General features: G+C 39.2%; 1 protein-coding gene across 4 annotated transcripts in view; it reads left to right on the top strand.

The window, feature by feature from the left end:
* Window positions 1-20336, top strand: part of TNRC6C (trinucleotide repeat containing adaptor 6C) — a 544733-nt gene that overhangs the window by 463570 nt on the left and 60827 nt on the right. For all 4 annotated transcript variants that reach the window (XM_063120370.1, XM_063120371.1, XM_063120369.1 and 1 more), the window contains one exon: window positions 13033-13365. In XM_063120370.1, the coding sequence (XP_062976440.1) occupies window positions 13033-13365 (333 nt within the window). The remainder of the gene's footprint in view (window positions 1-13032; window positions 13366-20336) is intronic.

Here is a 20336-nt window from a genome sequence, read left to right as displayed (position 1 = left end):
ATTCTCACTATGCTGCAAATTGACTGAAAGTGGATGGGGTGGGGACCTGTTTTGTGCATGCTTATTCTAGAGTAGTTATAAGCAACTGGTAACCTGAGGGCTTGCTCCAGTCCTCTGCATAGTCCTTAATTCCAAAGGCCGGCCCTTTATTAAGCTCGGGCTGATTTCTTCTGAATGAGCTGAGACACAGACATAGAGCTCTTTCTATATTTTATTCCTCATCCATTCGCTTTGAGTCATAGCCAAAGGGCTCTTTCATCCTCCTCATAGTGTGAACATCATAGAGGCTCTGTAAGAGTTCTTCTCTTCATCACCTCAACTGCTGAGTATTGTGTGCAGGTCAAAACCCAGGCAAATGGAAATGAGCACCTGAGTTGCCTAAGGGGAGGCCTCTGCAAAAGCTGCTGCAGGGGAGGGAGCTAAACTAACCTTTGGCTGGGTTTGGACGACACAATAATCAACGGGGGTGGGGGAATGAGAACAACTGTCCATTGAGTTGATTATTGTATTGTGCGTGTGTATGGGGAGGGACACAATGGACACACAGCTGTCAGTACCTTATTTTCTTGAATTAAACAATGCAGGAAAAAAAGCAGGTTGCTCTGTTGCTTATCCATTAATCACTTGACTAAAACGTAGTGTGGAGGGCTCCCTCCCTCCGTCGAGTGCACTATTCTGTTGGCCATAGAGTTCTCCGGCAGAAGCAGCCAAAAACACCCCGGCTGCTCCAGTACAGCCAATATAACTCTCAATGGCTGATGGGATACAGCCGGGAGGACTGAGGGAGGAGGGAGGGAGGAGCACTAGCAGCTCAGAAGGATGCTGGGATTTTCAGCTGCATGCCAGGGGGAGGGGCAACATATTGTGTGGGGAGTACTAGCAAAAGAATACACGGTGAGTGTGTTATTCCCCCCTCCGTTGCCTAATATGTCGTCCGAACCCAGCCTTTGACTCACATAGGAGTGGATTGGTTAGTTGATATAACCAGTGTTGCTGACCCTTGTTGATTTCAGGACATGACTGTATTGAAAATCAGTTTATTGATCACAGTTTTAGAGGATGCAACATGTCAGCTTGAGCCGACTGGACAACAGGTCTTTCACATCTCCTTATTGAGCTGCAGCAGTGGTTAGGAAAACTTCTTAAACAATTCAGCTTTTTGTTTCTGATTAGGACCTGGTAACTGTCAATTGTCATTATAACCTTTTACTACTATGATGCACTTTGTATGGCATTGTAAACTGTTGTGGGGGAGGGGTACAACTGGTGGGCTGAGTTGTTAGGAGCGCATCATACTACTTCTCTGGGACTGTCACTGGCTTTCTATAGCCTTCCCAGCACAATTCAGGCTGAGTGAGAGAAAAGCGTCTCAGTGTTTTGCTTGAAGCAGGATCTGTACCTATACACCAGCATCCTGAAGGTTGAGTCAAGGATAGGTACCTGTTTCTATAAGGACAATTATTGCTGAGGCAATAGAAAATGCGCATCAGGAAACCTAAACTAGTTAACAAAGAAAGGAATGGATAAGTTTTGTTCCCAGATAGAAACCCTGCTTCCATATGTTCTATGAAGTTTCAGTGTAGATCGTGAGATGGTAGCAACTCCAGAGATCCTGAAGAGATGCAGAAAATGGATTTTTAAAAGCCCAGTTTTAAGAGAAGCTGTTAGCATAGAAAAGTATACATAAAAGCACGATGTTTAAGGCTCTCAAAACTAAATTGCAACGCATTAAATGCTATTCTTAGTATACTCATATTTATTTGCTTGAAGGAAGATAAGAGAGGCCGATTCAAGTGAAAATGTGTAATCTGTACAGAGTGATAGAAAATGCTCACTCTGAAAAACATTATTTGTGACTCACTCATTGTGGAGCCTATAAGTTACCATGGCTTCCTCATAAAACATTGGTATCCCACTGATGGTTTTAAATTCTTTCTGGATGACATATTTTCAAGCAGCTTCCCTGGCACCAAAATTAGGGATTAATTTGTCTGAATCAAAAGCTGCTGAATAGATGGCAAATAAATTTCACTGTTTTATAATAGCCATTTAGGATGGGTAGTTATCTACCAACTTCATTTGATGATCATATGTCTTGGTGTGCGCTTCTAGAATAAATTATGTTTCACACCTTGAGGCCCATTAAAAGGTATTCAGATGAGAACAGGCTAAACTGGTACATTGTCCCTCTGATTTAAGACCCACAGATTAAATAGTCTGTATGTCTGTGTGTGTGGAATTAAAATAGAAAGATATCATTCTGCACACAAAAGAATGCCTCTTAGATAAGTTATAGCTCCTAACTACAATATACCTGTATTTGCAGAATTGTGCGATTTTAACCTAGAACTACCAAAGTGGGATAGTAATCACTGTTTTTGAATTTTTTAAAAATCACATTTTTCAGGTGTAATCATTTGGGTTATGCTAAAATCTTCACCACTAGTATTCTGCTGTCTCTGTAGGTGCGGTTTACTATTTGGATGCTCACTGAGGAGAAATCACACCCAGGTTAATATGAGAATAGAAAATTGCATTTGTACACTTTTTTTATTTAAAAAAAGTAAAATGTGTTATAAAGACCATAGTCTAAATGGAAAAGCCTTTTACACTCTTCCTTAAGTCTGCATACATTGCGTAGATCAGGGGTGGATGACACTGAGTAGTCTGGGGGCCACCCCCACCCATTCCGCTTAGCTATGGACCACACTCCCCATACTGCAAAAAAAAGGGGGGACAAGGTAAATGTGTCCATTCTAAGCCTTTGTAGCTGCTGTGGAAGCTTAGAATGGACAAATTTAGCTTAAAAACAGTTTTAGCAGCAGCTACCACTTCCTCCTTTTTTAAAAGACAGGCAAAAATAGGGTGGCGGGGGCAGTGTGTTGCTCACAAAATAAGGTGGCAGGGGCAGTGTGTGGCCCACCCCTGGTGTATAGTGTGCCACAAAAACAACAGCAACAAAATTTAGATAGTTTTATACAAATGTTGTTAGTGTCCTGTGGAGACCATGGTATGTCTAAATGGGTGCTTAAACACAATGTTGGTTGTCACCTTAGTTAGTTGTCACAATCATCTAAGCATTCTTATGTGAAAATTAGTTCCCTTTGAAATCAGTGGAATTGTCTTCATTCAGTATGCTTCGGACTAAACTTCAGTCTGTAAATTGGAACAGCCTTATGGCCTTTCGGTGGCACTATTTGAGAGAAAGAGACAGGGCTTGTAGCCGAAATCTTTAAAATGGCAAAATTGGCATATTTTTACAGCCCTTGTTCCTTTTTTAAAAGCACCACTTATACTTGAATGTCATGTGAATCAAATTATTTCTGCATCAAATATAAAAGTTCATTTTACATATGATTTGGAATGTTCCATGCGTAGACACAGCAGACGACTTACATTTAAAACATTACATCTTATATAACCTTTGTGATACCTTCACTCTTACCAGCAGATGTCACTGTTGTCAAACTTGAGAGTTTAGTAGACAAAGGAAGTAATTTTCTGAATAAAAATTCACCATTTGAAAGTGGAATTGGTTGGGGGGGGGGAGAATAAGCATTGCCATTATGGAACTGTTTTCTTGTCCTTAAAAATAGAGCTTCCTAAAAAGCAGCACACCTTACCTTTTCTACTTTAGTTCCAGCGTTTCACCTGACCAGGGGTAAGTTCTTGTCTTTGGATCTGGCTTCAGCATGGGGGTACTTCTATGTGGGTGCGCGTCTTCTTGGCTTTATTTAAAAAGGTGTTTCCTGTTTCCGTTTCCTGTTTCGAGGTTGCTTTAACAACCTCTTTCTCCACGCACCATGTACACACAGTTTTTTGGGCACGAAGGAAGTGGCTTCATTAAGGTTGGGGTGGGGGAAGGAGATGAGGGGGGAGAAATTGCCCATTTGATTGGCTGGATGAATAGCTCTGATTTATGGGATCCATCTGTTTCCTGTAATGAATTCATAAACCCATCAAACAATGACCCAAACCAATTACGGGGGGGGGGGGGGAGTACATTCGCATGCTATGTTTAATGCAGTGAGGCACTTGCATTGTATAATCAAAAATTCTTCTCACATACAGCACTTTGTAATGGAGCTGCTGTGTTAATGGAAGCTGTAAATAAATCCTGTCACAGCAGCAGCCAAGAATGCATTGCTGGGTTTAACTGTTCCTCTTCCAGAATGCTGGCTTGTGTTGTGCCTTTCCTTTCCCTTCTCAGTGAACAAATACATGGGGTTTTGTTTTTTGCTAATTTGGGAACAGAAAGAAACATAGTACAGTATTCAATGTTAGTTAGAAGACTGGAGGTCCAAAACAACCAGAAATCAATGTTGTGAGGCTTAAGCAGTTTCTGTCACTTCTTTATGCATTCTTTCCTTCTGTTGCAGAAATGTGCTTAAAAGCTTTTGTAGTAATTGAAATCTGGGTGACTGATCCCATTCATTGCATTAATAAAATCCATATACAATTTCTTAATGCTTTTATGTAGAGTTGGGATTCCTCTGAGATTGTAATCATTAAAAAGCATATGTAAGTAATTATTGGATTTGTTTCTCTAAAATTGGATTAGGAAGTTAGATACCATTAAGTATGGAGTGATTATTAGCAGCAAGCAATTTGTTTAGGAAGTGGGGGGCTTTTGCAGTGTATTACAAATAGATATCTATCACAAAAAAACCGAGACAAAATTGTTTTTGTCTTTAAACCCCACACTTGCTTTTTCTTTATATTGCAACCCTCTGCTGCCTTATTTGTTTCCAAAAAAAAAAGTAGTCTGCAGTGCTTGTTTGGAAACCAAAATAGCACATTAAATACTGTCATTTAGAAATGAACAATGTAGTATTCAAAAGCGGACTGATCTGCTCATCATGACACTAGACCAGATTTCATTTTCTGTATCTCAGTCAGCTACTTAAATGACAACAGTCATGGCAATATATTATCATCAGGTGAAAGGGTAGACAGGCAGCCTCTTGTGTAACTGGCAAGGTCTTTTCGTAGATTGGCAGATTGGCCCTTGGGGCTGATTAAATGTATGGTGCATAGCATTTTAGTGTTCTAGCCAGCTTCCACTGACCACAGCCTCTGCCAGGTTGTACGCTTTCCTCCTATAAAGTTTGCTAGTTGTATGTGTGTGACAGTGTGTGTTTTTACATTCAGAAGAAAACCATAACTTCCAAAAAGTATCATTTAGATCAATAAAGGTGCTCTCAAACAATTGACAGTGTGTAAGTCAGTTGTTGGAACTGCTACAGTAAAGAAAGCATTAGCAAAGCTAATGCATTCACTCAAAGCAGCAGGCATTTTCCCACAATGCTGTAGCAAATCTCCACGGCTACTTAGCTGGCGGTGAGGGCTGTTATGAAATTGCATGTAAAGGATTTTATTTTAGTGTGTGTTACAACGTGATGCTTTGTTACTTTAGAATACCTTATGCAAATCACTGTACTACTTGCTATCCAAAGCAGCAGGGTAATTTGGAACCAAGCCATTTCTGTTCTGTAAGGTTTTAATTTATCTTGGTGGTGTAGCTGCATTTCTCTCTCCCAATTCCATAATCAGGTGAACTTTATTTTTGGCAGGAAGACTATTATTATTATTATTATTATTATTATTATTATTATTATTATTATTATTATTATGCTCCCTGTGTCTTAATGAGTTGGAAAGATGGCTGTGTTGTTCCATCAGAATTCATTCAGAACTCTTATAAGTTGTTGAAAAATATTAGTCTCCCCATAAATGATTTTTAAGGCCATTAATTCTTAGTTACGAGGCTGATTACTCTCCTATTCCTAACTAGTGCTGTCAACTGATTAGGTTTTTTTAAAATTATGTTATGGCTTTTAACTGATTGACTATATTTAAATACATTTACATATTTTAAAATCCTAATTATTATGCCTCTCTAAGGCTCTTAAGAAATTCCTCATTTTTCTCTTAAGTTAAAATGTAGATTTTGTTTGTGATATAACATTGTGTGTGTGATATATATATATATTGGGGGGGGGAGATGGGAAAGCATGGGTGGGGAATATTTTCTTTTTTATATTTTCTTTTCCATCAAATAGGTCCTGATAGAATAGCACACTAGAAACAAAGTGGCACCATCAAACAAACAAACAAGTTCAACCATCATCCGTATTTAAGAAGATCCAGGTTGAAAATATGTACTGATACTGAATTCAGCTGGCTGTCAGCTTCCGTAGCTTGTGGTTCTTATTGCTAGGGTGGAGGAAGATACAGTAGTTCCATTGTCAAGTGTAAACAGTCTCTTATCTTTGGGTACTGCGTTTTCTTTCACATACAGTTAGATGCAAAAGTAGGACTCGGATGTGTTAGTGTGGCCTATATGGGATTGAGTCTTTCAGGAGATCAAATAATAGAAACTCTTAATCAGGGTGTCAATGACATTGATGTTAACATTAATTGTTGTGCCAGTGAAATACAATTTATTGATCACTTACAGGAATAAGCAAGGAGTTTAGAAACACTGTTGTTTACTTTTGCCCTGATTCATTTTATCCTGTTGAAGATTAATTTTAAACAATGTAGACTTGTAACATTAACTAATTTGAACCTGTGCCAGGGAAACTTTATTATCTTTTAAAATCTCTTCTAGTGCATTTAATTCAGGAGAAGAACTTCAGTTAGGGCAAACATTTGGAGAAATTTTGCTTGTTTGTTTTTAGTTGTCCCACACATTCTCATACAGGATGATAATCTCTGGTACATAACTTTTTGCAAACATCCTGAAAAACAAACAAAACAAAAAACCCTTCAATCTCCTGTGGTCCCAAGCCATGTTGCTAAGCGGTGTTAAAATAGTTACCTCAAAATGTTCCTTATTATTATTTAGCTGCCATTTGCCAAGAGTTTAGGAAATGAAGAACTGTAGCTATTACTGGTTTGACTGCCGCTCCAGCAAACAAAGCTAGGCAACCCATCAGGTTCCCCTAAAGATCAGAAGAGAGAAATGTTTAGATTGAAGTTTTGGTACAGGTAAGTATTAAAAGTATGCAAAAGTAGTCTGGCTGATGGAAATAGGAGGGGGGGGGGACTTCGTATTTGCTGCATAATGTATTGAATTGCTGGCTGTGCAGAATTTGATCATGAGTAGATGTTCTGTCTTCCCAAACAGCAATATTCCTGTAAAAGGATGGGATGAAATTCATATCCTGAGGGACTGCAGTCAATTTAATTCATATGGTACAGTGAAAGCTCCTTAAAGGTCAGCTGGAATAGTAGAGTCTACTATGAAGCTGCAAGATATATTTAAACAAAATAAAAATTAGATTGAAGGCATATCAGTTTTGATAGCGCAGACAGACATCTGCCACAACACTACATCAACACAACTTCATCAAGTAAGGTTGCAATGCTATGGTCCCTGGGAGGAAGTCTAAGGGCCACTTGATCTTTTAGATCTCCGTCTGCAAGGGCTGAGAAAGACCAGCCCTCGGAAAGGGAGACTGGCCTTGCAAGCCTCCTCCGTGCAGCCACTGACTTTTCAATGTCTGAACATTGAAAAGCAGAAAAGCATTGAAGAGCAGAAAAATTATGCATTCCGGGAAAACCTGGATCCAAAGCTTTCCTGTGCCCTCAACATATCCCCAGAATAGGGGAATAGGTCAGCCAGTCTTGGAACTGTGGTAGTTCATTTCCTTCCCATTGGAATCAATGGGAGTGGAAAGGAAAACGAGAAAGAAAATGCCTGGAAATGGCCAAATAAAAATGATCTCTCCCCCAAACCTCTGCCAGCCAGCATGGAAAGGTAGTCTCGCCCCCCACACACACTCCATCCGTTCCTGCCTATCCCTCTCTTATAGGATTGTTGAAAACAGGTTAAGCTGCATTTAAAAATGGTACATACATATTTTTATCGCATGTGCAATTAAAATATCTATAAAAGGGAGATACTGGGCCTTTTTTGTTATGTGAACAAGCCTTGGGTTTGTACATTCCTCCTGCACTCCCTTTCTCTGGTACAGCTGCAAGGAGAAGATTGGGATAAGTTGAAACTTCGGGGAACTCCGGTTAGTTTATGCTAAGGTTAATTCACACAAGCCAGGGTCAGACAGTGGCTCATGATCCTGGCTTGTTTGCTCACTAAGTTTAGACATAATATCGAATTTGGTTAATTGAAAACTGGAAGTAGATGTTTCTGATTTCCTCTTTCAAGAGGAGAGTAGGGATAGAGTGCAAATTCAAGGCTCATGAAGACTTAATCACTTAACACTAAATTATAGTCCAAATTTTATGTCCAAACCAGATCTTTGAATAAACCACCTATTTTTAAAATGCAGAATGAATAAAGGAGGTGAAATGAGTTTTTGTCTGGTTAGATATTGAATCATTTTTAAACTGCCTCTTTCATTTCCTACTTCTTAAAAACTAATGGCAGCTATTTCTAGAGAGTTGTTGAGAAATAGAATTGTTGATTCTTTGCAGTTTCTTTTTACTTGTAGAAGGAACTTTTAGCTTCTCACATTGTCCCCAGAGACCCTTTCCCATATATGCCTCTGATACTTTTTTCCCCCAGGCTGCCACTATACAAAATAAAATAATTTACTACACTCATCCCTTGCCACATTTTAAATTCTTTGTTAAGTATGCCATGTTTTCTCTGTTGTCTCTGTGTTTTTAATTAACCATAGAGATTTTCTTATATATATTTTCTCATTTGGAACTCTCAAACAGCAACTTCTGCAAAGTCTGCCTTAGGTCTGTGCTTGAAATTGGTGATGTTCTCAGCCAGAAAACCCATGTTTTTCCTTTGACTAGCATTCTACATCTTCTAAGCCATTCTGATAACTCATTTGGAGCTGCCAGTTGCATTGTCTTGCTAGCACTCCCTCCCAGCTAGACTTTCAATTGCTCTGTGCCAGAATCTGGTGCAAACCGAGTGAGTTTGGCCTCATTACTTCAGGCAAGATTAGCATGTGTGACATGTCTGATAGAAATCTGGAGGGCAGGTCTAAGACATAGATCATGACTGGGATGTGCGCACATGGCTGATATAAATAAGTGAATAGGTTGGAATGAGAAAAACCAGACAACAAAGGCTTAGCATGGTGACATAGAATTCACCCCTGAATAAGTTGCGCTATAATTTTGGTTTCCTGTATAAAACCAGAGATCTGAGATTTATAATATCTTTGCTTGAAATACTAGCTTTTCACTTTGGGTGAAATGGATATTTCTAGTTCAAAGCTTAAAGAAATGCTGTCTACTGTGAACAAATGGCTTTCACCGAAGAAGAGATTGTAAACTGAAAATTATACAAGGGAGAGTTTATTTTTGTTTGGAGTAACCGGGGAGTAAAAGTGTTGGAGCTTATAATGGTAATGTAAATGGCTTAATACCTAATAGTATAGAACAGCTAGATATGTTCATTTTATAGAGAATGGCTTACTTAATGAACGAATGGAGGAGAAAATATTGAATCAGTGAGGACCTACACATGAGGCTCTTAAATCTGAAAAGTTCATTAAACCATTGAAAGAAAGGATAAACATACAGTGCAATCATATACATGTCTATTCAGACGTAAGTCCCAGTGGATTCAATTAAATTGGACTTACTCTCAGGCGCATATGTATAGGATTGCAGCCCTAAATTGTGGATTGATTTTTTGAATCATATAGTGGTGGCTTAAGGCATCGTGTTCAATGCAGTCTTACAAGTTTGGTCCACAGTTCTGCTGTTCTAGAAGCAAAAGAAAAGAAAAGCTAGAAAATAATGGAAAGTTTGATATTCCGAAATGCAGATTCTCTTATCAGAATGTGGGGTATTTTGAGCAAACAAATGTTAATATAAAATATGTTGTGTTGCACTGTGTTGTGTGTGTTTGTACATTCATGGTGATAGGAGGGCAGCTCCCTCTTTGCGTAGTTGACAAATGCGAACAGTGCAACCCACACATAAGTTAAACTCGGGAGAGTGGGGGGCTTCAGCTAGTTAAACCATGTGGACTCTTGGAACCACAAAGTGAGTGTATTAGAATCAGCTAGAGACCATGTCTGTCACATCTCTGAGAAGTGATGGTTTCCTGTACAAGATGTATCTGATGGAAATAAGTGCAAAAAAAGTATTGCAGTAAAGGTGAGATGACAATAGAGCAAAATAGCATATCAAATGTTGCACAAGTCTTTTGGATTACTATCTCTATGGATAACATTCCTACCTATAACTATTTAAATATATCCCCAACCCAAGTCTCTCTAGATCATTATAAGTTTGTGCTGACCTCTGAGGAGAAAACTTTTGTGATTCTATACTCTATAAACTCAGACTAAATCTTGGGTGTAGAAAGCACAGAATCACAAACGTTTTTTCCTTTGATTATTTACTTTCTTTTCTTTCTTTCTGGGTTAGTTTAGCCCATGTTCAGTATATTGAAAAAATTAAAAAGATCTCAATTTCAGATAGTTCAGATTAGGTATAAAGTAGATGATATGTCTTCAACCATGGTATTTAAATTGTACAAATTGTGTGTGTTCCCCTGTAATGTAATGAAAGTAGCAAGCTAGCTAATTTCCCCCCAAAATTGCTTTTAGTAAGCACTCACATTCTGCTGTAGTGGGAGTACATTATTTGAAACTTTCCAGAAGCTTAATTCTTACAGCAAAATTCTGCTGCATCAGCAGATTATTTTACAGTTGTGGATAAAAAAGTGGTGTTACACTTTCTCATCAATTTATTTGATTTCATCTGTCTCTATATATTGACCTTAGTGGGTTCCAGTGAGAAAATGTCATACAAGCTTTCCTCTGTTTGATACTTCATTGTTCTTGGATAACGTTACCTCGGTGGGGATCTGGCTCTGGTTTCATTCCAATTAAAAATCCAGGAAATGTTTCTAGTTTCGAGGAGCTGCAGAGGTTTAAACAAAGTCGGTGTTTCATCTGTATTCCCAAAGTATATATTCCAGGTCTGTGTTAAACGTACTGTATATGTAGTGCAGCACATTGACTTTGAGCTTTACAAACGGAGTTGAAAAGAATGTAAAACACAGGGGATGATGTGAATTTTGTAGAATATTTAAGCTCATTTTGATTTTGTAATAGTTTAGAGAAGCAGGGAATGGAAGAATGGCATCTCTTTTTGCACCTACGTCTAAGCAGCTGATTGCCAAGATATGAGGTGAAGTGTGGCATTTATAGGAAGGGGAAAAATTGAGTTGTGCTTTGTTAAGAAGATAGAAAGATTATAACAACTTTGTAGCCTGGCCTTTCTTAAGGTTTTTGACCTAGTTTATAAACTGCGACTAAACATGCTTTGCTGATTTTAACTGTAGGAACGTTTACTGTTCCGTGCTAACATCCAGATTCGATTTCCTAATATGCTGTATGTGGGGCTGCCTTTGAGAAGGGCTCAAAAACTTCAGTTGGTTTAGCAGCCATACTTTGAACTGGGTCTCAGTAAACTGAGCATGTAACTGATATTGTTCCATTTGGACTAGCTACCAGTTTGTTTCCAGGCCCAATTCAAATTGCTGGGATTGACCTTTAAAAGTCCTAACCAGTCTGGGATCAGGAAATCAAAAGACTTATCCCTGTGTCTGGCCCTGCACTCAGGGCAATATCTGAAGCCCTGCTCCGTGTTCCACCACTCTCAGAAGTGAACCTACAGAAGTGAACATGAGGCAGGCCCTTTTTGATTGTGTAGCCGTGACTGACTCCTAAGGATATCTGACTGACTCAATTGCTGCTTGCCTTAAGGTGGGCAGTAAAGACGCGGTTATTCGTGTGAAGGCATTTGGGGCAATTTAATATTATGCTGCTACTAGATATACCATTAATGTGGTGCTTTTCCTTTTTGTGCTGCTGTCTGGTTTTGTACATTTTTATCAGTGTTTTACAACATTTTGTATTGTTCTGTTTTAAAAATCCATTTGTAAGTTAAGGGTGCTTTTGGGCTGAAATTTGGGGTACAAAGTGTTTTAAGTAAATTAAAATAATACATAAATATATGTAGTTAGGTGTTATAAAAGACAATGAAGCTTGGGTCTGGACCTGGCATTGCTATTGGATATCTGGGTCTTTGCTGTCATTCAGTGTGCTCTTTGCCATTATGATACTTGCCTTTGTAAGTTCCAGCTTAATTATTTGTAACATGCTGTGAGTCTGGCTTTGGCTTGGTTAAGTTGCTGTGAGCATAAACATCAGTTTTCAATGAGCTCCATTGGTTTGGAGGTAGTTTTTGGACTCATTTCAAGGTGTTGGCTGTTACCTTTCAAAGCTGTAAACAGCCTTGATTCGGGTTATTTCATGGAATGCTTTCTCTTATACGAAATCCCTCACAACCATCTGATGATGCCTTGCTTAGGATGCCCCTTCTGTCTGAGATTAGGATTTTATCCACAGGACCAGGACATTTTTATTTGTTTATATAATACTCATCCTTGTGAGGCCATCCTAGCTGGATCTGTTCAAGCTCAACTGTAGTTCATAAGAAGGTACTGTTCCTAGAAGACTAATAAAGACCATTTTATTCTGGAAGGCATCTGTAGTGTTAGGGAATAAGCAAATTTAAATGTAAAATAGTGAGTTGTCGTGGATAAGGGGGAGAGAAAGTGTGCTGCCCCTCACGCACCCGCCACTTCTACTTTTGCTCAACAACCTCCGATCAGCCCATTCATACGTTGTTGAAACCAGAGCACTGGATTCAATAGGGCTAAACAACCAAGCAGTTACCCATGGTGTGTCGTAGGACCAATCATAGGTTGTTAATTAAAAACAAGTGGCTGGTGCACAGCAGGCAGCATGCCCACTTTTGCTTGCTCAGGCACGAGAAGCATGGGCTGTTGTTACATGCAAGCTGGCCCAATGTGTCAGTCAGTGTTGCCAGTAAATAGTTTTTAAATGTACCCTGTGCTGATTTTCCATAACATAAACACTGATACCTAAAATGTGTGGTTTCTTTGCTTGCTTGTTTTGACCGAGGGCATGCAAATGAGATCTAATTTCAGTTATGCTGTGATTAATTCTGTGTAATTCACCCCTCTAATCATATTTTTTAATGTTCCATTTCTCACAGTGCCAGAACCTATTAAGACCAGTTTAAGCCAGCCCCAACCTGCCGGTACCAGTACCAGTACTTCCACCAGCACTATTACTAACAATAGCAATGGCAAGCGTGCATCTGCCAATGGGCAGCAGCCAGCTGCATCCCGATACCTGCCTCGTGAGGTGCCTCCACGCTTCCGCCAACAAGAACAGAAGCAGCTCTTAAAGAGAGGCCAGCCTCTGCCTACCGGAACTCTGATCAGCACGAGCCCAGCCCAAGGTACTGGACTAGCAGGAGCAAGTCCTCCTCCACAGCCAGGAGTAGGTGGACATCACCACCCCAGTAAGACTCAGACCCCAACAGGTAAGAGATTTAAAAATTGTGTGCGGGGGACTTGTTCAGGCGCTCAATTAAATAGTTAACCTTTAACTCAGAATTGCCTCTCTCATTCAGAACACAGTGATCTTTTAGAGGGAGAAACTTTGTTCTATTCTCTCTTAGAGGGACACATTCACCAAAAATCCATGTGAGCAGTGTATCAGTCAGACTTTCAGTTCATCAGAAATATTAAAGTAAAGTAACATTGGTAGCTTTGTAAATGTTAGGCACATGCTAATCCTGTTCCTAGCATTGCCTATTTCAGCAATGTTGGCCTCTGCTTGCCATACTCCAGCTGAGAACTTTCCCCATATCTGCTTCCCTAAACTCTTAGATGACTTGTAATGAGTGAATATGACAAACATAACTATAGTGGAGAGCTGTCTGCTACTTTAGAGACTACAGTATGTATCTTGGAGGGGGGGGGGAATAATTTAGCATAAGCAAACTTTCAAAGTCTTGCAACAAAATTAGTAAATAGTAGTTTGTAGTTGTAAAATCATTGTTTTGCAGCATTAACTACCAAGTAAATGTGTATAGGATTGCAGTCTTAAGGGCTAAAACCACATCATGCAAGTGAACCTCTGCTCCTGCAACTGGAGTTTGTCTTTCCCTCCTGCATTGGAGGTCTCCCAACCCTCCAGAGTGTAATTGAGGGCGCACAGCTAATTAGAGTGGGGAGGGCTAATTCGTTTTGTTAGCAGTGTCTGTTCCACTAATGGAAGGACACTGTTGGTTACAATCCTAAGACTATATGCTGGAATGCATTGGGTACATCAAATATAATCCATAACTGCCATTTTTGAATATCAGTTTGAGACTTAGGATGCAATCCTACGCATGTTAAACCGAAAAAAGGTCTATGGCTGGGGAAAGCTGGCAGTTGTAGATTTCCCCCCCTCCCCCGAATTCTGGGAGAGTTGAGAGTTGTAAGTCTAACGGTGCATAGATGCCAGTGGAGGCTTTTAAAAAACCCAAGTGCTGCACAAGCGGGCATTGGGGGAGGGAGAACCTTGAGAGCGAAGAACTATCCCTTTCCTCCCCATGCACTGCAACCCCCAGAACCAGACATCCTATGCAACAATTAGGATTTTTTTTAAAAGCCCATTAGTGCTAATGGGAGCTTTTTAAAAGCCTTAAGTACTGAAGTGGGGTGAGGAAGAGAGAGAGAATTGGATGGATGGAGTGTGTGTGTGTGTGTGTGTGTGTGTGTGTGTGTGTGTGTGTGTTTGTGTTTGTGTGTGTGTGTGAAAGAGAGAGAGGGAAAAATACAGAGAGATGAGTGTGTGTGTGTGTGTGTGTGTGTGAGAGAGAGAGGGAGAAATACAGAGAGGTGTGTGTGTGTGTATGAGACAGAGAGAGAGAGAGAGAGAGTCTGTGGGATGTGTCTGGTCCCATCCACTGCTAGCATACAATCCCTGGAAGGTTTCTCATGAGAGAATACAGCCCTTGGTCTGAAATGGGTGCTCTACACCTGATATAGACAAACAGGTATAAACTGAAACACAGATGATTTAACCAAAAATGCTGCAACCTCAGGAATGGGTAGTACTGGGTTTTGCTGTGGGCAGCAGTTAAGTCAAATGAATGGAAACTGTGAAAACTATGTATATATGAATGGCATTTGCAATGATTATGGCTCTCAAAATAGAAGACAGACCTCCCAAAAGAGGCAGAGGAAATTTTAGAGAAGTGTGCACTCCTTTCCTCATAATCCTCACAGCCTGACTGTTGTATATTTTGATTGGGCCAGGTGGTAGAATGCTGACTGGCTTCTTCCAAGTCCAGGCCACTCATGCATCTTCCCTTGTTGCAAGAGTGGAGAACCTCTTTCAGCTTGAGGGCCCTATTCCATTTTGGAGAAGACTGCATTCCAGTGGTGGATGAGGACAAAGGCAAAGGGGGGCAGGGCCAAAATAGCAAAACTGCCAGCATATTTTTGCTTAAAACTCTTACTGCCAGTAAATAAGCCTTAGGAGAGGCATTCCCATTTTTTAGAATGGGAAAAAGAACCCACAAAAGCTGGAAAACTACCAAATGATCATGGGATATGGCCAAGAAAATGGGTGTCATGTGGAGGACCCCAGGAGGGTTGGATTTGGCCCATGGATCTGAGGTTCCCCACGCCTGCCTTATTGTTATAATTTTTTTGCTCCCTTGAAGTTCCGTTTTGAGCAGGTGTTGAAGCAGATTGTTGTGTCTAAATCTACCTGTACTGAGACAGGTAAATGCTATCAACCAAGCTGAGTGTTATATTTGGGAAGGTCATACAGTTCATCTTTAACTTAAAGGGAGGCTCACACAATTTCAGGAGTCCTATTCTGTTCACTTCATTTTGGGCGTGTTCAAACAACACGTTAAGGCATGGTTAGGCTGCTAACTCTATTGCAGGAAATGGTTAATGAGCATATGTAAATCATAGTTATGTAGCCATTGTGGTTAAGAGTGGTTCACATGACACGCTAAGTCATGGTTCACACAACACACTAAGCCATAACGTTTAGCTGAAAATGCTTAATTGCTGGGGCTTAGCGTGTCTTCTGAACAGGGTCTTTGTGTTTTTGTTGCAATGTTCACAAAGTACAAGTTTTTGATACAAACCATGAAGTAATGAATTCTCAATGGGTTTTGACCCCATGCTAAGTGACATGTATACAATTTAAGATTTGTTGTGGTGTAACTGCAACGTGGATGTTCCTATAATATTCATTGTTACAATAACAGCATTCACTTCCTTCATCATTATTTGTAACCCATGCAGGTGAAAATAATGCAACGTATAAACTTACCTCTTGCTTGGTTGATTCCAGTTACTCCTTTCTAATCATCCATTTTAATAATAGGAGGCTATCATGGGGAAAATATGAAACATGTATTTAACTAATGCTTTTTAATATTTCTCATGGACCAATTTTTCTAAACTTTAAAAATCAATCTTCACCCTTTGCTCAAACACTAATATCTGTCTTGCCCTGTGAATCTACTCCACTCATCTGGCTTTACTTCCTATTAGTTCCTACACACTCCTTTCCTTTCTCTGTTTAATCTCCACTTTCAGATAACTGGATCTGTAGGTAAACAGGGAGAATGTAGCCCCCTTCTCGTTTATTCAGCAATCCTAGTAGGATTGCAGCTCACCATGCACTGGAGAACACCAACTCTTAATAGGCTACCTAGACATAATGATAATTCTTTGCATATGTGTTGTTAGTATCCTGTTTGAAAAATGCTACCTTCAACTTTTGCAGACTTTGTGATCAAAACAAAAATAATGTTTTAATGTGAACACAAAGGACAAAGAGTTAACACAGAACAAATTATACAATGTTGTCTTAGCATTTTCCCCCAAAAGCAACAAACCTCTCTATCTCCATATTTGTATGAAACAATAGGAGTTCAAGTCATTCATCTAGAATGCTGACACAGTTCAAATATTTGCTTCCCAACATCTGCTGAAAATCTCAGCAGCTTTTGCTTTAGGAATTTTTAAACCTTGAATTGGCAACCATGCATGTTCTAAATGCTATGTGATATTGTAGCAGGATGAACTAGTCCTGTGAAAGTCAATGGACTCTAGGCCAGCTTATATCATAGCTGAGGGGAATTACTTGTGGATCTCAGAGTATATTCCTTCCTAGAATAGCCTGAGAAAGGGGGAGGCTGAGCAGCAGTGTAAAATGCAAGTCTTATTTGGAGCAAATAATTGGAAAGGAGAGGCATCTTCTCTCAAAAGAAACACAGTTCAGGACATACCGGGGTCATCAAGCACTTGAACCACCTCATAAAGGGGGATTAATCTTGCTACTGAGCTCTTTGCCTAGATCTGAAAAGCATTGAGGCCTACGAAAATATATCTGCTGTTGGTAGACAATCTACGTGAAATAAATTCCCACTTCAGAGTTGCTGGGGAGAAGGGGAATGCTATAAATTCCATGATTAATTTATGGGATTTGCTGCCACAAGATGTGGTAACTGCACTAATGAGTATTCATTAGTAAACTGCTACATGTTTTTTATCAGTTAAACTTTTGTGGCTAGAAAATGCCATGGCTGAAGCTTGCCTGAAAGTCCCATATGCCCCTCTAACACAAGCTGTGTGGGATCAGACTGTGGTTCTTTAGTGATAAGGGAAAGCATTCTTTTGATGAGCTCCAGGGCTGAACTCCAGAATAATAATAATAATAATAACAACAACAACAACAACAACCCGGCTCTCCCTCTGGATCGAGGCAGAAAACAACATTGAAAACAAAAATACATAAAACTGATTAAAAATGTATAAAAAGAATACATTATTAAAATAACAGCCAAATACCTTAAAATTTGACTGGGTAAAGTTTCAAGGGCTAAATCTTGGTGAGCTTTCAGTTTAATTAAGCCCTGAATTCCATTTTCCTTTTACTTATATACCTTAATACTGTCAACATTGAGAGAACCATCTGCAGAGCAGTTATTTAATGTTTGCAGCAGTTTATGGATAAAACATTTAAGAATTCTTAGTCAGCAGAAATTCTGAACATCCTGTGTTATTATGCATGCCTATATTGTGGGGCTGTGCATGGACCCCCCCCAATCCACCTTGGACCCCGATTTGGACCTTCCGAACCGGGTCCAATCCGCCTCGGATCTATTCGGCCCTCCCCCGATCCGCCTCAGATCCAGATCCAAATCGAGATTCGGAACTCCAAATTGAGATTCGGATGATTTTCCCCATAGACTTGCATTGGGAGAAATAAGTGCCTATGACTTTTTTATTTCTCAAGATAGAAACATGAAAAAGTTGAGCTTACAAATGGTGTCATGCTTGTCATGTGTGGAAATTTTCAGACAAATCTGTGCAGCAGTTTGCTCTCAATAAATTTTTTAAAATGTGATTTTTTCAGGCAATCCAAAGTGCTATAACTTTTTTATTTTTCAAGATAGAAACATGAAATGTGTTGAGGTATCAGATGGAGCTATGAATTTTTTTAAAATGTGATTTTTCAAAGGAAACAAAGCAGCCACTCGTGAAGAACGATTTCAGAAGGAGTCTTATCTAATCAAGAATCAGCACACACTGTCCCTTCTCTAATCTCTGTGTATTTTGAAGTGCAAATCTCCCCTACTTGAGTCTTTTGAAGCTAACACATCTGGCCCTTCCAATTCAGATAGGAAGCAGGGAAAGGCTGCCTGCAATACACACATTACCTGGCTGGGAGCAATATGGGGAAAGGAATGATTGAGGGGAAAATATTTTTTTAAAAATCTAAAAATCAGGGGAAGAACCGATGTGCTTCAAACTTGGCATACCTAAAGCCCTATGTAGGTGCTATCATGTTGCCAAGTTACATGTCTTTACCTTTCAAAATGACAGCGTATTTAAAAATAATAATTTTAAAACCTCAAACTTTAATTCCCCCCCCAAAAAGTCAGCAAATTGTTAACAAGCTAATATGAGATGTTTAATTCAAAATGTATGTATTGTAATGTTTACTCTGGAAAGACAACTGTTGCAGCAGCTCCATACAAAATGCCTTATTTTGATTCCCTCTTATGATGATCATCATGGATTAGTTCACGTGGAGTTCATAAATCTCAAGGGTTCAAAATAAATAGTCTTCGTTTAGAATAAAAGCTCAGTTATAGCCAATACATTCTGCTTTATTCTTTATTTTCTATCTCTGCCTATCCTTGAAGTCTCAGAGTGGGTAACATCTGAAAACAATAAGCAATAAAATGCTTTAGTAAGATATGAAAATAAATCTGCCACCAGGTTTCATATGGTTGTGAGGCGCAGATATTGCTTAATCTTAAAACTTGAATGATTTTAGTCCCTTGGTTGCACTTCAAAGGGTTTGCATGTCTGTAGGAAGAACTCGCTTGTTGGTGGAGGGCCTTGAATAGATTTTGTAAGTGCTGATGCTGTTGAAATTTAAATATGTAAGTGGAGAAGCACAGAGAATGCTAGCACTAGACGTACACTTGAAGGAAAGATGACAGGAGGCAGAGAGGCGGTGGAATTGGAGGAGTTTTACTCTTCCAATGAATCTTTAAACTACATGAATGATAAAATAGTTAAGATACAACATAAATTTCTATGTGTCTTCAGGCTAGCCAGTTAGCTAATACATAAATATGTATGCAAATAAATACTATATTTGTTAAAACATCATCATTATTATTATTATTATTATTATTATTATTATTATTATTATTCATATGCTCTTCCTGTGAGGCACTCAGTGCAGTTTATACATCCTTCCCTTGTGGTATTCCAGTTAGGCAGCTCACCTCCTTTCCTTTAGGAGTAGAACTGTAATGCACATTCAGACCATTGTCTGGATATGCATGTATATTACCAATGCATATTGTGCTAATTAAACATATAGGTAAATGTAATATAGCTGACCAACTTGAAAAGCAAATGTGTTTTGGAAAACTACAATAAAAGTAAAAGTGGGTAGAAAAGTGAAATGCTAGACCCCACTCCAATTTGGTATTCAGGCCATATACAGGACATTTTTACAACGTCTAAAATATAACCCAAAGTATTAAGAGCAGCAAGCTTGTGCTTATTTATTATTACTTCTTGAAGATTATATTCAGTCTTCTAAATAGCTCTTTTGAATCTGAATGTTAGCTTTTTTCTCTTGCTGGACAGATGGTTGGGTAGACTGCTTTGCCTGAGGCATTGTTAGGTGTAAAATTGTGAAACTGGCCCTGAGCGTACAGTTTGGCCCATAGTCCCTTATGGAAACAAGGAGGATATTTACAGAGTTCTATAGATTACAATAATTTGTTAAAAAAGAAAACTATTTTTAAACCTTGTCACATGCTGCACCTGCTATAGGGCACTAATTCAAATTTCACTTCTCTGATAGCTAGAAACCTAATTTTCAACATAAACTTATTCATGCCCAGAAAAAGGTTTTTTTGTTCAAGTGCTTATGTCTTCTCTAAATGTGAACTGAGCATAC

This window comes from Elgaria multicarinata, chromosome 3 (assembly GCF_023053635.1).
Source record: "Elgaria multicarinata webbii isolate HBS135686 ecotype San Diego chromosome 3, rElgMul1.1.pri, whole genome shotgun sequence".
Classification (NCBI taxonomy): domain Eukaryota; kingdom Metazoa; phylum Chordata; class Lepidosauria; order Squamata; family Anguidae; genus Elgaria; species Elgaria multicarinata.
Note: the sequence above shows the minus strand (reverse complement) of the source record. Positions and strands in the feature narration are given on the sequence as shown.